Source organism: Salmo trutta, chromosome 26 (assembly GCF_901001165.1).
Source record: "Salmo trutta chromosome 26, fSalTru1.1, whole genome shotgun sequence".
Lineage (NCBI taxonomy): Eukaryota > Metazoa > Chordata > Actinopteri > Salmoniformes > Salmonidae > Salmo > Salmo trutta.
The window spans coordinates 29378600-29400707 of NC_042982.1; the positions used below are offsets into that span (position 1 = coordinate 29378600).

The 22108-nt window shown below is 43.1% G+C and overlaps 1 protein-coding gene across 2 annotated transcripts in view; it reads right to left on the minus strand.

Annotated features, from left to right (window-relative positions):
• Positions 1–8746, minus strand: part of LOC115163613 (solute carrier family 12 member 9) — a 61440-nt gene extending 52694 nt beyond the window's left edge. Inside the window, exon 1 of one of the 2 annotated variants that reach the window (XM_029715640.1) lies at positions 8064–8746. In XM_029715640.1, coding sequence (XP_029571500.1) covers positions 8064–8289 — 226 coding nt within the window. In that variant the 5' untranslated portion in view covers positions 8290–8746. The remainder of the gene's footprint in view (positions 1–8063) is intronic. The other variant, XM_029715639.1, reaches the window with a different exon arrangement.
• Between the last annotated feature and the right edge of the window lie 13362 nt (positions 8747–22108).

The following is a 22108-nucleotide window of genomic DNA, read 5'->3' on the forward strand; positions in this document are numbered from 1 at the left end:
TTTGCTTGGAAATGTTGATACTGGAGACTTATCAAAAGAAACTGTGTCACCAAGCATTTATAGCAGCTAAGAAACGTATTGCCATTAATTGGAAGGTTGGTTATCCACTCACAATGTAACAATGGATGGCAGAAATATCAAGTTATGTATCACTAGATTTGATTTATTACAAGATTAAGGGTATACTGCGCAACTTTCATGAGGTCTGGATGCCTTATATGGAATACAGTATGACAAAAGGAGTCCCTTGCCCACTTCAAGGGAGATACCTATTTAGGCAATGCGTAGCTGCTGGACTGCTCAGTCCTGGCCCTGGGGGTATGCCATACTGTTGGTTGTCACTCTGGCATTAGCCTAACACATCTGGAACCAATAATGAATGTTTCACTAAGATCCTATAGCTGAGTTGGGTTGTGGCGCTGCAGGGCGGTGGTCCCCTAGGGGCAGGATGGGATGATCCAGCTATATTGTGTGCAAGTAAAAATAGCTCTACAGTTCTAAACTCAACAACAAAAAAAGAAACGGCCCTTTTTCAGGACCCTGTCTTTCAAAGATAATTCGTAAAAATCCCAAAAAACTTCACAGATCTTCAATGTAAAGGGTTTAAACACTGTTTCCCATATTTGTTCAATGAACCATAAACAATTAATGAACATGCACCTGTGGAACAGTCAATAAGACACTAAAAGCTTACAGACAGTAGGCAATTACAGTACAAAAAAATATATAATAAATAAAATGCATGAAATGAAATGTATGCATTCACTACTGTAAGTCGCTCTGGATAAGAGCGTCTGCTAAATGACTAAAATGTAAATGTAATTAAGGTCACTAAAGAGGCCTTTCTACTGACTCTGAAAAACACCAAAAGAAAGATGCCCAGGGTCCCTGCTCATCTGCGTGAATGTGCCTTAGGCATGTTGCAAGGAGCCATGAGGACTGCAGATGTGGCCAGAGCAATAAATTGCAATGTCCGTACTGTGAGACGCCTAAGACAGCGCTACAGGGAGACAGGACGGACAGCTGATCGTCCTCGCAGTGGCAGATCACGTGTAACAACACCTGCACAGGATCAGTACATCCAAACATCACACCTGCGGGACAGGTACAGGATGGCAACAACAACTGCCCGAGTTACACCAGGAACGCACAATCCCTCCATCAGTGCTCAGACCGCAATAGGCTGAGAGAGGCTGGACTAAGGGCTTGTAGGCCTGTTGTAAGGCAGGTCCTCACCAGACATCACCGGTAACAACGTTGTCTATGGGCACAAACCCACCGTCGCTGGACCAGACAGGACTGGCAAAAAGTGGTCTTCACTGACGAGTCGCGGTTTTGTCTCACCAGGGGGATGTTCGGATTCGTGTTTATTGTCGAAGGAATGAGCGTTACACCGAGGCCTGTACTCTGGAGCGGGATTGATTTGGAGGTGGAGGGTCCGTCATGGTCTGGGGCGATGTGTCACAGCATCATCGGACTGAGCTTGTTGTCATTGCAGGCCATCTCAACGCTGTGCGTTACAGCGAAGACATCCTCCTCCCTCATGTGGTATCCTTCCTGCAGGCTCATCCTGACATGACCCTCCAGCATGACAATGCCACCAGCCATACTGCTCATTCTGTGCGTGATTTCCTGCAAGACAGGAATGTCAGTGTTCTGCCATGGCCAGCGAAGAGCCCGGATCTCAATCCCTTTGACGACGTCTGGGACCTGTTGGATCGGAGGGAGAGGGCTAGAGCCATTCCCCACAGAAATGTCCGGGAACTTGCAGGTGCCTTGGTGGAAGATTGGGGTAACATCTCACAGCAAGAACTGGCAAATCTGGTGCAGTCCATGAGGAGATGCACTGCAGTACTTAATGCAGCTGGTGGCCACACCAGATACTGACTTACTTCTGATTTTCACCCCCCTTGTTCAGGGACACATTATTCAATTTATGTTAGTTACATGTCTGTGGAACTTGTTCAGTTTGTCTCAGTTGTTGAATCTTGTTATGTTCATACAAATATTTACACGTTAAGTTTGCTGAAAATAAACGCAGTTGACGACTTGTGAGGCATCCGTTTCTCACACTAGGCGCTAATGTACTTGTCCTCTTGCTCAGGGGCCTCCCACTGTTTCTATTCTGGCTAGAGCCAGTTTGCGCTGTTCTGTGAAGGGAGTAGTACACAGCGTTGTACGAGATCTTTAGTTTCTTGGCAATTTCTCGCATGGAATAGCCTTCATTTCTCAGAACAAGAATAGAATGACGAGTTTCAGAAGAAAGTCTTTGTTTCTGGCCATTTTGAGCCTGTACTCAAACCCACAAATGCTGATGCTCCAGACACTCAACTAGTCTAAAGGCGGACAGTTTTATTGCTTCTTTAATTAGCACAACAGTTTTCAGATGTGCTAACATAATTGCAAAAGGGTTTTGCAATGATCAATTAGCCTTTTAAAATTATAAACTTGGAATAGCTAACTCAACGTGCCATTGGAACACAGGAGTGATGGTTGCTGATAATGGGCCTCTGTACACCTACAGTGAGCACCATAATTCATTGGACAGTGACCATTTTTTTGTTATTTTGGTTCTGTAGTCTAGCACTTTGAGTTTGATGACAATGAGGGTGAAGTGCAGACTGTCAGCTTTAATTTGAGGGTATTTTCATACATATCAAATGAACCATTTAGAAATTATAGAAGCTTTTGTAATAGTCCCCCACATTTTTGGGCATCAAAAACATTGGCCAGTTTAACATAATGTAGAATAAAGTAATCATTGTTAATATTTGGTTGCATATCCTTTGCATGCAATGACTGCTTGAAGTCTGCGATGCATCGACATCACCAGACGCTGGGTATCTTCCCTGGTGATGCTCTGCCAGGCCTGTACTGCAGCCATCTTCAGTTCCTGCTTGTTTCGGGACTTATTGCCTTCACTCTCCTCTTCAGCATGTAAAATGCATGTTCAATTGGATTCAGATCCGGTGATTGACTCAGCCAGTCAAGGATTTTGGCCATCAAAAACCCCTTTGTTGCTCTAGCAGTATTAGGGTCATTGTCTTGTTGCATGATGAAGTGCCGTCCAATGAGTTGAGGCATTTGGGTTTATCTGAGCAGATAAATATTTCTGTAGACTTCAGAATTCATTGTTCTACTTCTGTCTGCAGTCACATCATCGATGAAGACAAGTGAGCCTGTTCCGCTGTCAGCCATACAGGCCCAAGACATAACACCCCCTCCACCAAGCCATAACACCCCCTCCACCAAGCCATAACACCCCCTCCACCAAGCCATAACACCCCCTCCACCATGTTTCACGGATGAGGTGATATGCTTTGGATCATGGGCATGTCTTTTTTCTCCACACTTTCCTCTTTCCATCACTCTGGTAAATGTTAATCTTTGTCTTATCTGTCCACAATACTTTTCTCCAGAACTCTTGGGGCCCTTTTAGGTGCTTTTTAGCAAACCATAATCTCGCTTTTCTGTTCTTCAGGCTTATCAGTGGTTTGCATCTTGTAGTGTACCGTCTGTAGTCCTGCTGGTGTAGTCTTCTACGTATGGTAGACTGACACATCTACACCTGCATCCAGGAGAGTGTTTTTGATCTGTTGGGCTGTTGTCAGGGGGTTTTCTTCACCATAGAGAGTGTTCTCCGGTCATCCACAACAGTGGTCTTCCTCAGTCTACCGGGTCTTTTGACATAATTGAGTTCACCGGTTGTTTTTTTCTTGTTAATGATGAACGAAACTGTTGACTTGGGCATGCCCAGGGTTTTTGCAATGTTCCTGATTGATTGATTTTCATTTCTGAGTCTTATGACGGCCAGCTTCATTTACATCGACACTGCTGTCTTCCTCATGTTGTCACACCCCAACAACAACCTCCAAAGGCAATAGCGAAGTCTAGAATCAAAACTTTTCATCAACAACTCATCTGCATTCACTAACGACACAAATGAATACACCTGCCTAACGACACACATCTGTGAAGCCAATTCAACAAATACTTGTAGTACCTTAAAATGGGGGGAACATGTACAAAAAGGTGCTGTCATTTCTAAACGGTTCATCTGATATGTATGAAAATACCCTCAAATTAAAGCTGACAGTCTGCACTTCACCCTCGTTGTCATTGTATCCTTTCAAACTCAAAGTGCTAGAGTACAGAACCAAAATAACAAAAAAATTGTCACTGTGCAATGAATTATGGTGCTCACTGTATGTAGATAGTCCAACTATTTTATCTGCTGTTTCCAGCTACAATAGTCATTTACAACATTAACAATGTCTTCACTGCATTTCTAATCAACTTCATGTTATTTTAATGGACAAAGAAATGTGCTTTTCTTTCAAAAACAAGGACATTTCGAAGTGACCCCAAACTTTTGAATGGTAGCGTATGTGTGATTTTATAAAATGTATGTTTTCCAAACCTTTCCCGAGACATAAAAAGATGGGAAGGAAGTTGTGTTGGGGAGAGATTTGAGTTATTGACTAGACTGATAAGGGTTGGGCGGTGTTGCTGAAATTTGATATAGATTATGTTTTGATGAAGAATAAAAAATTAAGTCTGTAAGAATTGTTCATTTGTTAGGCTATTGGTTAAAGGTGCAACAATATTGATGATTTAATTATCATTGATCTAGTTCAGTCTTATCAATCACGCAGTGGCGATTTAAGCATGTACATCTTGGTGGGTAAAAAAATGTTTTAAAAGTGAGATGAATGCCGGCAAAGCCACTACACAACCCTAAACAATACATTAATTGCAATATAACGGTGACAAACAGTGCCCACAAACTATTAGGGCCTACATAAAGCTGTCCGAAAACATCTTACCACTGCTACACCTGGCTATCAGCGGAGCCTTGTCTGGCAGCGAAACAGTCTCATTTACGACTTTAAAAAATATATAGTTGATATGACTGACTTGCTTTAACAAATGTGCTTTCTACTGACAATTGAGATGTACAAACTATGGCATAAGGGGACGACAAGCGGATAAGAGGCTATTCGTAATTTTGATTTAAGACATTAACGAGCGAGCTAGGACGGACGTAGTCAATATAACTATTTGTTCAGCACTTTTGAAATTAACAGTGACAGAATTCAGAACATGGGCCATTCTTACAGTGTTCTCCCTGTACACCAAGTCAGAACCGTATGATAAATAAAGGGGGCATATAAGCAGACAATGAAAGCTCTTACAACATTCAATGATTACATTTATCAAAAACAGATCATAGGCTACATGTTCACCACCAAGTCAGAACAGTAGGCGAAATTAAGAGGTGAAAAATAGACAAATTATTAGGGTGAGGCACATGGGCTACTAACAGCTTACTACACAACATACACTTAGTATTACTTTCTTAGCTACAGTATATATATCTTCCTGGCATATTACATAATTTATGCAGCAGCATACCAGACATTTCTGGACTCACCTTGTTGTGCTGTGCTCACTTGAACAGGAAGGTGGCACGGCGGTTCTTCTTGGGCAAACTGTCATCAAAGTCTGGGATTCTCTGGATTTATGGTGCTTTCAAGACAACTGGGAACTCGAAGATATAAAAAGGTTGAATCATGATGACGTCAGTGATCTTCAGGTCGTAGCTCTAGAAAGAGGCAGCGTTCTGAATTTACAATTCCAAGTTGGATGAAAGTCCAAAATGTATTTTCTCAGTCGTAGCTCGTTTTTCTCCGAGTTCCCAGTTGTCTTGAACTCACTAAAATCAGATTTTGCAGTTCCAAGTTAAGTTGTTTTGAGAACGGCACAAATCACGCTTCATTGACAGCATGGCCAATGTTGAATGTTTATCATTTTAAAACTAGGAAAAGAGAACCTTCATCTTAGACTTGGGACCACGAAGCCACTCCACTGAATAGCAGGCTAACGATTGCTTGCAGTTAGCGACACTGACTCCTTCCAAACCACTCATTGTTGCGATTTCCAACTTGTTGTGTAATGTTTACGTCCAATGGCCAATGAGCACCCGATACATTTTACCTATAAATTGCTCTTCATTATTTATCTTCATATGAGAAGGATTAAAAAGGATTTGCCAGTAGTTTGTCAACTTGATTCATGATGACTGCTAGCTAAGATTTAGATCAGTCCAATCAAAGCTACTGTAGATATAATGTGATTTGACGTCATTTTATCTGTGACTAATGACCTTGAGCCTTCTTGGATAGGCACTTCTAATGTAACTATGGGCTTGAATTTGAGAGCTCTTTAGACTTGGAGGCGACTTGGCGACCCCATGAGTGACAGAACACTAAGCCAATCACGGCGCAAAGCTCTGTATTTTCTGTTGGCTTTCCCCACCACCACAGCAAGCACTGAGCTAGGCGGAAATACATGCATTTTGGAGCTGCCTTAAGAAAACAAAAAAAGAGACCATGTTTGTATGCAGCTTTATTAACTCAATTATATATTATTTTACATTGTTTGCAAACTGATATGTGACACGTATTAATGCCAAGATAACATGCAAAACAGGCAAGCCACCCCTAAAATGTTTTTTTTTGTTTGTTTTATTGTTATTTTTTTATGCTAAAAAGGTGAGGCTCAAAAGAAAATGGGGCTCTGCCCCACCTGCCCTGAACGACGGGTCGCCACTGCAATCACTTCAGCATATTTAATAATGATCTCTTACCTAGATGTCTGTGGGCATTTTTGCTTACTTTTTGTTGTTCTAAATAGAGACGGCTAGGAGGGCCATATTACATTGTGTAGAAATGCAGGAAAATAGCTTCAGATGCCCCCCAAAATTGAGAGGACCCCCAAATTCCCCGCCAAATGATGTCCCCCCACTTCTAAAACCAAAGTTGCGCCCCTAATTCTACACAATGGCCCGAGGGTATCTGCCCGCTTTTGGCTAGAGCGCACATATAGCCTACATAATGAGATTATTATTGGCAAAAGAGCGAGATTATTTTGTTAAAAAACAGCCAAACATCGATGATCTGGTCACCAGAATAAGACCCTCGATATCTATAGGAAAGGCGCATTAAACTCATCACCTTGCACTTTCACCACCCTGTGAATTTGATCATAACTTTCTTCATCTGTAATCTAATCATTTCATTCATTTTACCGACACAAGAAGATACCACCTTGTCTAGCGTATTTTGTTTTGTCGACAGTTTACCGAAAAAAAATTGTTCCCATCAGGCCTGTATTTTTATTCAAGAATGTTGAATAAAATGATATTTTAACGTCAACATTTTATTTCACATTCTGGCTTGTAGAGGTCGTGAGAGTTAATTTTCCTGATTCAAACTCTAATTTATGCTCGACGTAGAATTCAATGGAATTCAAAGTCGGGTTTCCAGGCAACAACTGGCTCAAATGTACCAACATGGGCCTAAAGTAAAGCCATGTTGTGGACACTGTCATAAATAACCGTAGGCTATACTCACCGGACATTGTAATAAATAACCGTGGGCTATACTCACCGGACATTGTAATAAATAACCGTAGGCTATACTCACCGGACATTGTAATAAATAACCGTAGGCTATACTCACCGGACATTGTAATAAATAACCGTAGGCTATACTCACCGGACATTGTAATAAATAACCGTAGGCTATACTCACCGGACATTGTAATAAATAACCGTGGGCTATACTCACCGGACATTGTAATAAATAACCGTAGGCTATACTCACCGGACATTGTAATAAATAACCGTAGGCTATACTCACCGGACATTGTAATAAATAACCGTGGGCTATACTCACCAGACATTGTAATAAATAACCGTAGGCTATACTCACCGGACATTGTAATAAATAACCGTAGGCTATACTCACCGGACATTGTAATAAATAACCGTGGGCTATACTCACCAGACATTGTAATAAATAACCGTAGGCTATACTCACCGGACATTGTAATAAATAACCGTAGGCTATACTCACCGGACATTGTAATAAATAACCGTAGGCTATACTCACCGGACATTGTAATAAATAACCGTAGGCTATACTCACCGGACATTGTAATAAATAACCGTAGGCTATACTCACCGGACATTGTAATAAATAACCGTAGGCTATACTCACCAATTCGTAGGAAGAGCACCACGCTGAACATAGACAGTAAGGTGGGTATCACCACGCCAAAGAATGTGGAGAGTTTTTTGGGACGGCTGTGGTGCACCGACTTCAGTCTGGAAAAAGCCAGGGACTGCTCCACAGTCTCCCCAGACAGACACGGCTGATGCTCCCCCGACTGCTCATTGACGTTTGTGGAGAGACGATAGTGCAGGAGCGGTGTCCTCTCCGACATGGTGAAGCTGCTGTTGGCTACTAGGACTAGCCAGAACTTCAGAACACCCTGGCACGTGTCGGCTTCATACACTAAACTAGTTTCTAGAGTTCACTCCCAAAACGTAGAAGCCAAAATCAGTTCGCGTGACTTTACTAACACATGATTTTCTCAATAATGTAACCAGACGCTGGACAACATTGTCACGGGCCAATCGTTGAAGTCTGAATGCTAATCAATGTAGTGATATAGAATGCCTACCCCGACATTATAAATACATGTTCTCCTCGTGTGGCCTAACTCCACTCGAACTCAGAGAAAGCACTATATTGTCGTGGGCCTACATTAAAAGCCACACATTTTCGTAAAAATCGTCCGTAGCCACTTTCCAACAATCCGTGAGCATTGTGAACCCAGCGACATCTAGGTCATACAGCACATTTTCAAAATAAAAGTTGCTGTCTTGACCTCTGAATACATAGCTATGAAAAGACAACTGACATTGACTCCTGATGTGTTGAACTGTTACATCCTCTAAATAGTTTTTTCATTATAGCTCTACACATCACATTTCTACTGTACCATTTAAACTACAGAAGTTGTCAACCCTGTACATCTGCTTGGTATTGTACTTTTAAAATGATAAAAGTTGGTGTTTTGGAATGCTCAGACCCTCTACTAATGGGATCCTGTGTCACACCATGAACATTTATGTCATTGGGGTATTTTTTAAGAGAGCTGTAAATAAGGCCTTGTGTAAATTGGGGTATTTTTTAGAGAGCTGTAAATAAGGCCTTGTGTTATTGGGGTATTTTTTAGAGAGCTGTAAATAAGGCCTTGTGTTATTGGGGTATTTTTTAGAGAGCTATAAATAAGGCCTTGTGTTATTGGGGTATTTTTTAGAGAGCTGTAAATAAGGCCTTGTGTTATTGGGGTATATTTTTTTGGTCAGCGGTCACAGTAGCTTTCTGCTGAAAAATAGACACTTATGGTAAATCTTCATGGTATGAAACTGGATCTTATTAGTAGAGGGTCTGATGATTCTGAAATGCCCCCTTTTTACGCTGACGACGTCTATAGTTTAAAATAAATGGTATAGAATCAAACATCTGTTGATCAATCGATCAAATGTATTTCATAAAGCCCTTTTTACGTCAGCAGTTGTCACAAAGTGCTTTACAGATACCGAGCCTAAACCCCCAAAGAGCAAGCAATGAAGATGCAGAAGCACAGCGGCTAGGAAAACCATAGGAGCAGGAACCTAGGAAGAAACCTAGTCACCAGGCTCTATGTTCTTTGTGTTTTCAGTAAATGTGTGGTTAACTAACTTTAAACTAGATGTTTTTTTTATTGTTAAATCAGAAAACATTCTTTAACAGTCAAGTAACCTTTTTTCAAGGGCTTTTTATTAGAAAATTAGCCTTATGGTGCTAGCTTGTGTGATGCTGGCCTTGTTCGAGAGAGTCAAATCACCATGCATCCTGGGTAAATGCTGACTGACTGATCTACAAAGTAGTTATTTATGATGCAAGGTGATTTGTAGATCAGTCAGTTGGCAATGTCGAACAAGCCATTGTGTTCAAGTAAATGGAGGACCTTTATTTTGAAGCTATTTGGGACACGTTAGTGTCGCATATTGGCGCTGATTTCACGGAGCTCAATCCGTTGACTAGATTTATCATGTGATGCCAGTATTTTGTAGTTTGTCATCTGCTCATATGAGCCAGCCCGTTTGTCCAATCAACTCTCTCCAACTTGTCAAGGCATTTTGGTTTAAAATATTACATTGTAACAATCTCCGTGTCTTACTTCCTTATACTGGAAACTTTGCATCGAAACGAAAATTGACACCTGTTTACACTCAACAAGTGACATTGTATCGTTGGAATAAATTAGCCTACAGTAATTATGTTGCTGTTGGCTAATCCTTCCATCTACCGTGGAATCGCGGTCCAGCACTAATACCAAAAGTCCACACTCTTTCATTAGATTTAATCTTATACGGATGTAGTCTATAAATAGAAACCATGGGTAGGCTACATAACGTCTATATATTGAATTATTTACATAGCCTAGACCGTTTAATGGAATACATTTAATGATTTCAATTTGTTATAACATTCCATGTAACAGGCTATATCGTGCATATTGAAAATACTGAAATAACAAGCAAATCATATTTCAATATAAAATATGACACAGCCAAACATGTTTTTTCGACACTTGAACATCAATCATATAGAATACAACACACACACTCGTTCTCCCTCGCTTGACCTTTTTATTCAGTCTTTTGGCTCAACCTTTTCCAAACCAGCCATTCTTCAAAAGTATGCATTTGATAAATATTCCCTTCCATTCTTCCAACCGGTGCAGTAATCGATTTTAACCAACCATATTTCCACCATGGATGTTTCTTTCCCTCCTATTATGGCTGTGAAAAACCATGCATATTAGGCTACCTTTCCTCTGTTGATATTCCCATTTGAGAAAATTATGTAGCAAGTCTTCTTCCAATTTGGCACAGAGGCACTTTAAAGTGGGGCCAACAGTCTTTAGAATTGTCTCATCTAATTAGGAGCATAGGTCCAGTCTCTTTGGACTTGTCTCACTGATAGTGCCTGCTTCTAATAGAGAGCAATTAATGGCGTCTTTTGGTGGATCAAACTCCGCCATGGCTCGCTGGCCAAAGCCTATGGGGAAATTAATGGGGTTTTTGGATTAATGCTGAAAATAAGGATTTAGGTAAACACAGGTTGAGGAGATTGTATGCATTTTCTTCTATGAGAATATCTTCATAAGCTAATGTCACTTTTTGTGAATTATGAAGCATTCATGTAAGCAAAGCAAGCATATACAAACATCATAATTCATAAAGGCAGTGTTAATTGATATTATCTTACAGAACAAAAAATATAAGATCTCCTAAACCTGTGTTAACCCCATTCTTTCAACATTCATTTCCCCTATAGGAATGGCTGAACCAACCAGAGGAAACTAATTTCAAGTTTTTAGGACTACAAGCTGGCGAGCTCTATAGAAGCCAGTTGTAGCCTACTCAGATCCCACCTTCTCCTCAACAGGTGCCACACCATGTCATGCTGTATATCACCAGAAGAGGGCTCTGTAACTCCATCAATAAATCCAGGTGGCAGCAAAACACTGCCGTGTAGTAAAGAGATCTCCACCAGGGAGTGCTAGTGCAGTCTTCTGGTCACCCTAGATTCCTCATCCAGTTCAGCATTGATAAGAAGGGAGAGAGAAGAGAGAGAGAGAGATGGCATGAATGAAAGTGAGAGAGTGAGTGTGCATGTGTGTGTGTCTCTGCCGGTATGTGCGTAGGTGTGTGTGCGTCTTACTGTGATGTCCAGGTTGGTGACTATGTGCAGGTAGTTTGTTATTTCATGCTCCAGTCTCTCCAGGTGAGTTTGGTCTGTGTCCTCACTCTCCAACAACACCCCCAAACCCCTCTCACCTCAACATGCTTCTCCTGCAGCTAGGGAGGCACACACACGCACAATCAATTTGTAACTTTATGACTTTGTGTTATATTAAAATATAGATTTAAGTTGACATATTTCTGATGCCAGGATGCCATTAGAATGGTCTGAACCACTATGGCTAACCTGGATGGATCAAATAAACAGTAAAGATACAGTTGAAGTCGGAAGTTTATATATACTTAGGTTGGAGTCATTAAAACTCGTATTTCAACCACTCCACAAATTTCTTGTAAACAAACTATAGTTTTGGCAAGTCGGTTAGGACATCTACTTTGTACATGACACAAGTCATTTTTCCAACAATTGTTTACAGACAGATTATTTCACTTATAATTCACTGTATCACAATTCCAGTGGGTCAGAAGTTTACATACACTAAGTTGACTGTGCCTTTAAACAGCTTGGAAAATTCCAGAAAAAGATGTCATGCTTTAGAAGATTCTGATAGGCTAATTGACATCATTTGAGTCAATGGGAGGTGTACCTGTGGATGTATTTCAAGGCCTACCTTCAAACTCAGTCCCTCTTTGCTTGACATCATGAGAAAATCAAAAGAAATCAATCAAGACCTCAGAAATAAAATTGTAAACCTCCACAAGTCTGGTTCATCCTTGGGAGCAATTTCCAAACACCTAAAGGTACAACGTTCATCTTTATAAACAATAGCACGCAAGTCTAAACACCATGGGACCACGCAGCCATCATACTGCTCAGGAAGGAGACGCGTTCTGTCTCCTAGAGATGAACGTATTTTGGTGCGAAAAGTGCAAATCAATCCCAGAACAACAGCAAAGGACCTTGTGAAGATGCTGGAGAAAACAGGTACAAAAGTATCTATATCCACAGTAAAACGAGTCCTATATCAACATAACCTGAAAGGCCGCCCAGCAAGGAAGAAGCCACTGCTCCAAAACTGCCATAAACAAGCCAGACTACGGTTTGCAACTGCACATGGGGAGAAAGATCATACGTTTTGGAGAAATGTCCTCTGGTCTGATGAAACCAAAATATAACTCTTTGGCCATCATGACCGTCGTTATGTTTGGAGGAAAAAGGGGGTCGCTTGCAAGCCGAAGAACACCATCCCAACCGTCAATCACGGGGGTGGCAGCATCATGTTGTGGGGGTGCTTTGCTGCAGGAGGGACTGGTGCACTTCACAAAATAGATGGCATCATTAGGATGGAAAAGTATGTGGATATATTGAAGCAACATCTCAGGACTTGGTCGCAAATGGGTCGCAAATGTGTCTTCCAAATGGACAATGACCCCAAGCATACTTCCAAAGTTGTGGCAAAATGGCTTAAGGACAACAAAGTCAAGGTATTGGAGTGGCCATCACAAAGCCCTGACCTCAATCCTACAGAAAATTTGTGGGCAGAACTGAAAAAGCGTGTGCAAGCAAAGAGGCCTACAAACCTGACTCAGTTACACCAGCTCTTGTCAGGAGGAATGGGCCAAAATTCACCCAACTTATTGTGGGAAGCTTGTGGAATGCTACCCGAAATGTTTGACCCAAGTTAAATAATTTAAAGGCGATGCTACCAAATACTAATTGAGTGTATCTAAACTTTTGACCCACTGGGAATGTGATGAAAGAAATAAAAGCCGAAATATATCAGTCTCTCTACTATTATTCTGACATTTCACATTCTTAAAATAAAGTGGTGATCTTAACTGACCTAAGACAGTTAATTCTTACTAGGATTAAATGTCAGGAATTGTGAAAAACTGAGTTTAAATGTATTTGGCTAAGGTGTATGTAAACTTCTGACTTCAACTGTATTGTATTCTATACCATCTACTATACCATCTAGGACACTGTGGCCCCGTCCGATGATACCCCCGGGCCAACCAGGCAGGATATAACCCCACCCACTTTGCCAAAGCACAGCCCCCACATCACTAGAGGGATATCAACAGACCACCAGCTTTCTATCCTGAGACATGGCTGAGTACAGCCCACGAAGATCTCCTCCATGCATGAGCCCGAGGGGACACAAGACCAGACAGGAAGATCACATCAGTGACTCAACCCACTCAAGTATAGCTCAAAAAGGCCTGGCACAACGTGATGCACCCCTCCTAGGGACGGCATGGAAGAGAAATAATAAGTCAGTTACTCAGCCCCGTAGTAGGGTCAGAGGCAGAGAATCCCAGTGGAGAGAGGGGAGCCGGCTAGGCAGAGGCAGCAAGGGCAGTTCGTCATTCCAGTGACTTGCTGTTCACCTTCGCACACCTGGGCCAGACTACACTCAATCATAGAACCTACTGAGGAGCTGAGCCTTCAGTAAAAACATAAGGTCGAGACCGAGGCTGCATTTCTCACATGGATAGGCAGACAATTCCATAATAACTAAGCTCTATAGGAGAAAGCCCTGCCTCCAGCTGTTTGCTTAGAAATTCTAGGGACTACTGTGAGGCATGCGTCTTGTGACTGTAGCATATGTGTAGGTATGTACGGCAGCACCAAATCGGAGCGATAGGCAGGAGCAAGTCCATGTAAGGCTTTGTAGGTTAGCAGTAAAACCTTGAAATCAGCCCTAGCCTTAACAGGAAGCCAGTGTAGAGAGGCTAGCACTGGAGTAATATCATCAACTAGAAGTGTGAGATGAGCAGAAGAGGGATGGATGACTCCTGCTGGGAGCTTGCTATGTGTGGCCCACTCTTCCTTTGTTCTCAGGCCAATGAAGAGAGCTCCTTGTGTATTCTCATTGTATTTGATGTCTGGCGTGGATGTGTTAATTCAACGCTCCTCTACACATCTATTTTGGTCAGGTCGACCCCCTTTAGTTTGCCATGGTCAGCCTTGTAGATGAGCCTCGGGTCAGCGAAGAAGTTCAAGATCTTCATCTTCCATATGCAATCACAAAGTAGCCCGATCAGTTCCAGCTTAACAATGCCTGCCCACGGGTTCACTTGCATTCCAAGATATTTTTAGGATTCTTCAGGCACAATCAAGTGCAAGTCCTCTCCGTTCAGTTTCCAGGCTGAACAACCATTAACCTTGAACGAGCACTTGCCTGTGCTATTACCGTATTTTTCAATGAAGACACTGTGGCATTTTGTAGGTTGAACTCTCAAACCCATTAGTTGGCCATTTTTTTCCAGAATTGCAATGTTTTTTTCCCATACCTTTCACAGAGCCGCTAAAAAGTACCAAGTCATCGGCAGACGTTAAAGTGGTAGTCTGGCGGCCTCCCGACCCTTCCCCAAGGACATAGCATTCGAGTGTCTGGAGGGAAATATAAGACTCCAGCTTCAGCGATTTTTGCAATTCATTCCAGTCATTGGCAACAGAGAACTGGAAGGAAAGGCGGCCAAAAGAGATGTTGTCTTTGGGGATGACCAGTGAGATATACCTGCTGGAGGGCGTGCTACGGGTGGGTGTTGTTATCGTGACCAGTGAGCTGAGATAAGGCAGAGCTTTACCTAGCATTGACTTATAGATGACCTGGAGACAGTGGGTCTGGCAACGAATATGTAGCGAGGGCCAGCCGACTAAAGCATACAGGTCGCAGTGGTGGGTGGTATAAGGGGCTTTGGTGACAAAACGGATGGCACTGTGATAGACTGCATCCAGTTTGCTGAGTAGAGTATTGGAAGCTATTTTGTAAATTACATCGCCGAAGTCGAGGATTGGTAGGATAGTCACTTTTACGAGGGTATGTTTGGCGACGTGAGTGAAGGAGGCTTTGTTGCGAAATAGGAAGCCGATTCTAGATTTAATTTTCGATTGGAGATGTTTAACATGATTCTGGAAGGAGAGATTACAGTCTAGCCAGACACCTAGGTATTTGTAGTTGTCCACATATTCTAAGTCAGAACCGTCCAGAGAAGTGATGCTAGTTGGGTGGGCAGGTGTGGGCAGCGAATGGTTGAAAAGCATGCATTTGGTTTTACTAGCGTTTAAGAGCAGTTGGAGACCATGGAAGGAGTGTTGTATGGCATTGAAGCTTGTTTGGAGGTTAGTTAACACAGTGTCCAAAGAAGGGCCAGATGTATACAGAATGGTGTCGTCTGCGTAGAGGTGGATCAGGGAATCACCCGCAGCAAGAGCGATATCGTTGATATATACAGAGAAAAGAGTAGGCCCGAGAATTGAACCCTGTGGCACCCCCATAGAGACTGCCAGAGGTCCGGACAACAGGCCCTCCGATTTGACACACTGAACTCTGTCTGAGAAGTAGTTGGTGAACCAGGCAAAGCAGTCATTTGAGAAATCAAGGCTGTTGAGTCTGACGATAAGAATACGGTGATTGACAGAGTCGAAAGCCTTGGCCAGGTCGATGAAGACGGCTGCACAGTACTGTCTTTTATCGATGGCGGTCATGATATCATTTAGTACCTTGAGCGTGGCTGAGGTGCACTCATGACAAGCCCAAGAACCGGATTGCACAGCGGAGAATGTACGGTGGGATTCGAAATGGTCAGTGATCTGTTTATTAGCTTGGCTTTTGAAGACTTTAGAAAGGCAGGGCAGGATGGATATAGGTCTATAACAGTTTGGGTCTAGAGTGTCACCCCCTTTGAAGAGGGGGATGACCGCGGCAGCTTTCCAATCTTTAGGGATCTCGGACGATACGAAAGAGAGGTTGAACAGACTGGTAACAGGGGTTGCAACAATGGCGGCGGATAATTTTAGAAAGAGAGGGTCCAGATTGTCTAGCCCAGCTGATTTGTACAGGTCCAGGTTTTGCAGCTCTTTCAGAACATCTGCTATCTGGATTTGGGTGAAGGAGAAGCTGGAGAGGCTTGGGCAAGTAGCTGCGGGGGTACGGAGCTGTTGGCCGGGGTTGGGGTAGCCAGGAGGAAAGCATGGCCGGCCGTAGAGAATTGCTTATTGAAATTCTCGATTATCGTGGATTTATCGGTGGTGACAGTGTTACCTAGCCTCAGTGCAGTGGGCAGCTGGGAGGAGGTGCTCTTATTCTCCATGGACTTTAGTGTCCCAAAACTTTTTGGAGTTAGAGCTACAGGATGAAAATTTCTGTTTGAAAAAGCTAGCCTTTGCTTTCCTGACTGACTGCGTGTATTGGTTCCTGACTTCCCTGAAAAGTTGCATATCGCGGGGACTATTTGATGCTAGTGCAGTCCGCCACAGGATGTTTTTGTGCTGGTCAAGGGCAGTCAGGTCTGGAGTGAACCAAGGGCTATATCTGTTCTTAGTTCTACATTTTTTTAAAGGGGCATGCTTATTCAAAGAACGACCAGGCATCCTCGACTGACGGGATGAGGTCAATATCTTGCCAGGATACCCGGGCCAGGTCGATTTAGAAAGGCCTACTCGCAGAAGTGTTTTAGGGAACGTTTGACAGTGATGGGGGGTCGTCGTTTGACCGCGGACCAATAGCGGATGTAGGCAATGAGGCAGTGATCGCTGAGATCCTGATTGAAAACAGCAGAGGTGTATTTGGAGGGCAAGTTGGTCAGGATAATATCTATGAGGGTGCCCATGTTAACGGATTTACGGTTGTACCTGGTGGGTTCCTTGATAATTTGTGTGAGATTGAGGGCATCTAGCTTAGATTGTAGGACTGCCGGGGTGTTAAGCATATCCATGTTTAGGGCACCTAACAGAACAAACTCTGAAGATAGATGAGGGGAAATCAATTCACATATGATGTCCAGGGCACAGCTGGAAGCTGAGGGAGGTCTATAACAGGCGGCAACAGTGAGAGACTTATTTCTGGAGATTCATTTTTAAAATTAGAAGCTTTAACTGTTTGGGCATAGACCTGGAAAGTATGACAGAAGTTTGCAGGCTATCTCTGGAGTAGATTGCAACTCCTCCCCTTTAGCAGTTCTATCTTGATGGAAAATGTTGCCGTTTTTGGTGGCCTTCCTAAGCCAGGATTCAGACATGGCAAGGGCATCAGGGTTGGTGGAGTGTGCTAAAGCAGTGAGTGAAACAAACTTAGGGAGGAGGCTTCTGATGTTAACATGCATGAAACCAAGGCTTTTTCGGTTACAGAAGTCAACAAATGAGAGTGCCTGGGGGAACGCAGGGTCTGGGTTAACCTCCACATCACCCGAGGAACAGAGGAGAAGTAGGATGAGGATACGGCTAAAGGCTATCAAAACTGGTCGTCTAGTGTGTTGGGGACAGAGAATTAAAGGAGCAGATTTCTGGGTGTGGTAGAATAGATTCATGGCATAATGTACAGACAGGGATATGGTGGGGTGCGGGTACAGTGGAGGTAAGCCCAGGCACCGAGTGATGATAAGAGAGGTTGCATCTCTGGACGGGCTAGTTATGCTGGGTGAGGTCACCGCATGTGTGGGGCTCCACAGTAAACTCCACAGTAAACTAAAACAATGATAACTATCATAAACAACAGTGTACAAGGCATATTGACATTTGAGAGAGACATAAAGTGAGGCATAAAGTAATCACAGGTGTTGATTGGGAGAGCTAGCTAAGACAACAATGGGTAAGACAACAACAGTTAATCAGCTAGGACAACAACAACAAATAAATTGGCGATGAATGGGGAGAGAGGGTCGGTTAACTACACACAGAGGGTCTGAGTTCGAGGCAGGGGCCGACAGATAATCAAAAAATAAACAAAATGGAGTACTGTGATTAATGAACAGTCCAGCAGGCATCAGCTATGTAGCCAAGTGATCATAGGGTCCAGTGAACAGCAATAGATGGAACAGGGAAGCCGCGGGGTAGTCGCTACTACACTAGCACGCGGGAGACACAGCGTTTAAAGTTAGCAGGCCAGAGTAAGTAGAAGTGTCTGCTCCGACGTCCAGCAAAGGCCGGTTGAGGACACAGCGGATGGAGTTATGTTGGCGGACCAGTCGTGGTGGTACGGCGGGGCACCGTGTCAACATAGGGTCCGGGCCAGATGGCGAAAGAGGTATTGTAGTTGAAGTGATCTTGTTTGCTAGCCTGGGACATGCGCCTGACTCGCAGCTAACTAGTGCTAGCTTCGGGGCAGGGGTTTAGCCACTATAGCCACTCGGTAGCAGCTAGCTAGCAGCGATTATCCGATGCAAAGGTCCAGAGCTTACGGCAAGGATCTGGTGGAGTAGTGGATTCTAGCCATGGCAGGGTTAGAGTCCGGGAGGCATCGGCTGAGTAGCCGAGTGATCACAGAGTAGGCCGGGAGGTGGGCCTGGCTCAGGGCTAGCTTCGGGGCTGGGTCACTCGGTGGGAGCTAGCTAGCTGTGATGATCAGGAGTAATGGTCCAGGGTTTACAGCAGGAATCTGCCGTTGTAGTGGAGAAAACAGTCCGATACAGGCAGGCTGGCAAGTATTATCCAGGCCAAAAAAAACAGCTGGTGTCTGTGCTGAAGGTAAAGGCCGCTAGCAGCGGCTAACAATGACTAAATAGCTAATAGCTAATTAGCTGGTTAGCTTCTGATGGCTAGCTTTTGATGGAGGTTCTGGCTATAAGGTCTAAAAAATTGCGGATCCGTGTCACATTGGATGAGGAGTGTTACCGGAAGAAAAAATGGAAAAGAGATTGAAAATAAATTGAAATATATACAAAAAAGACGAAAAATAGAAAAAGTAAACAAGAGGACGACAAACCACGTCTGCACTGCTACGCCATCTTGGAAATAAGGTAAAATAAACAGCAATGTTAATGTGTAAAACACATGTGGTCAACTCTATCTGGACAGCTAGGACACTGGGTGTGCAGGCTTTTGATCCAGCACTGCTCAAACACAGGAGTCAGCATCCACAAGGTTCTGTTGATTTGTAGAATCTGGTGTGTTAGAGTAGGGCTGCAACAACTCTACACAATCAGTAGCTCCTTTGGAGGTATTATGCTATAACATTAGAACATTAGCCTAAAACCAAAAAGTCTAAAGAATGCCCTTATTCAGTGAAGTATCAAATGGCTATACTTCAAAGAAAGGTAGTTAAGCAGGAGGGCTCTAGACTGACTTTTTCCAGAGCCAAGTAAGACAGATCTTAGCTATTTCATCTAACATATTAGATTTCTAACATGTCAAAATAGGATCCAGAACAATCAGGTATTTTTTATGCTCTTTAGAGATTAGTTAGCCTGCATGTTTTTTGTGCATATTGACCTAGACTATATGCTACATTATTTACCACTTGAGGAAGTGGGAACACAAAACACATTAGCTAGATTGCTAACTCTAAATATTAAATTGTTGCGAGATAGCCATGCAATTGATCTAACAGTAAATGTAATGTCCTACAAAAATGTCCCATTGGTAGTTGTATAGGCTACTTGATGTCTTCACCGCAAATGGCACGCTCCGCTCTGTTCCACTGGTGCATAATCTCAATTACATACTCCGTTTGTAAAGTGGTGTTATTTCCTCTATAAATAATTGTTATACTTAAACCTAAGACTCCTTTTTTTTAGCAGTAGTTTTAAAAACTGTCTTTCCCGCAATTACATTTTGAAATGATGCTCAACTGTCAGTATACTTGCGCTCATCAGAATGCCTCTATCCCTTCACTGTGTGTGCTAAAGGGGGAGTGAGAGCTAGCAGCAAAACAGGGATGCAACCAAGAGTTTTTACAGTTTTTACATTGTGCTGGACTCTTAAATCTCTTGATTGCATCGAAGCTAGACAGGACAGATACTTTCATTACAGGAAGCAGGGTAATGCACATTACTGTTGACCAAATAATGGTTTTAGAACCAAAACATCTACAGGAACATTGTGCAGTGTTGTGGAAATTCTTACACAGGGACACTCAAAGTCAATCTTAAATGAATCATTGTTTTTTATTAGTTCACTGGAGAGATTCCAACAAACTTGATGCACCATACTGAATGTCTGTCAGGAGCTCTCCTGTGGCAGTCCCATTACTTTCCTTATACACAGACAAGTTATATTTGCCTGATTTAGCTTATTCATTCAAAATTAATTCATCATTCTCCACTGGGATTCTCTGCCTCTAACCCTATTACAGGGGCTGAGTCACTGGCTTACTGGTGTTCTTCCATGCCGTCCATGGGAGGGGTGCGTCACTTGAGTGGGTTGAGTCACTGACGTGGTCTTCCTGTCTGGGTTCGTGGTCGTGGTCTTCCTTCCTGTCCCCCCCCCCCCCCTTGGGTTGTGCCGTGGCGGAGATCTTTGTGGGCTATACTCGGCCTTGTTTTAGGATGGTAAGTTGGTGGTTGGAGACATCCCTCTAGTGGTGTGGGGGCTCTGCTTTGGCAAAGTGGGTGGGGTTATATCCTGCCTGTTTGGCCCTGTCCGGGGGTATCATCGGATGGGGCCACAGTGTCTTCTGATCCCTCCTGTCTCAGCCTCCAGTATTTATGCTGCAGTAGTTTATGTGTCGGGGGGCTAGGGTCAGTCTGTTACATCTGGAGTATTTCTCTTGTCTTATCCGGTGTCCTGTGTGAATTTAAATATGCTCTCTCTAATTCTCTCTTTCTCTCTTTCTTTCTTTCTCTCGGAGGACCTGAGCCCTAGGACCATGCCTCAGGACTACCTGGCATGATGACTCCTTGCTGTCCCCAGTCCACCTGGCCGTGCTGCTGCTCCAGTTTCAACTGTTCTGCCTGTGGCTATGGAACCCTGACCTGTTCACCGGACGTGCTTGTTGCACCCTTGACAACTACTATGATTATTATTATTTGACCATGCTGGTCATTTATGAACATTTTAACATCTTGACCATGTTCTGTTATAATATCCACCCGGCACAGCCAGAAGAGGACTGGCCACCCCTCATAGCCTGGTTCCTCTCTAGGTTTCTTCCTAGGTTTTTGGCCTTTCTAGGGAGGTTTTCCTAGGGAGTTTTTCCTAGCCACCGTGCTTCTTTCACATGCATTGCTTGCTGTTTGGGGTTTTAGGCTGGGTTTCTGTACAGCACTTTGAGATATCAGCTGATGTACGAAGGGCTATATAAATAAATTTGATTTGATTTGATTAACATTTACTTCATTCATGTGACTGCCCAATACCTCAGGAGGATTCTTTTCTCTAAGCCAGGGGTGGGCAACTCCAGTCCTCGGGGTAATGATTGGTGTCACACTTTTTATCCTTCCCTAGCAAACACAGCTGATTAATCAAATTGCATTCTAAACTGAAGATTATGATTAGGTGATTATTGGAGTCAGGTGTGGTAGCTGGGGCTGGGGCAAAACTGTGAAACCAATCAGGCCCTCGAGGACTGGAATTGCCCACCCCTGCTCTAAGCTGACACCTTGAAACTGAGATTTCTTTCGTTCTCAAAACATGGGTCTGGGCGTACTGCCAAATTGGAGATACTGATAGTGAGGGTTCGTTCAATCAGTCACTTGCATGAACACAGAAAACGGTTATTAGAAAAGCACATGAATTGAACACAGAAATTGGTTATTAGAAAAGCACAAAAACAAAAA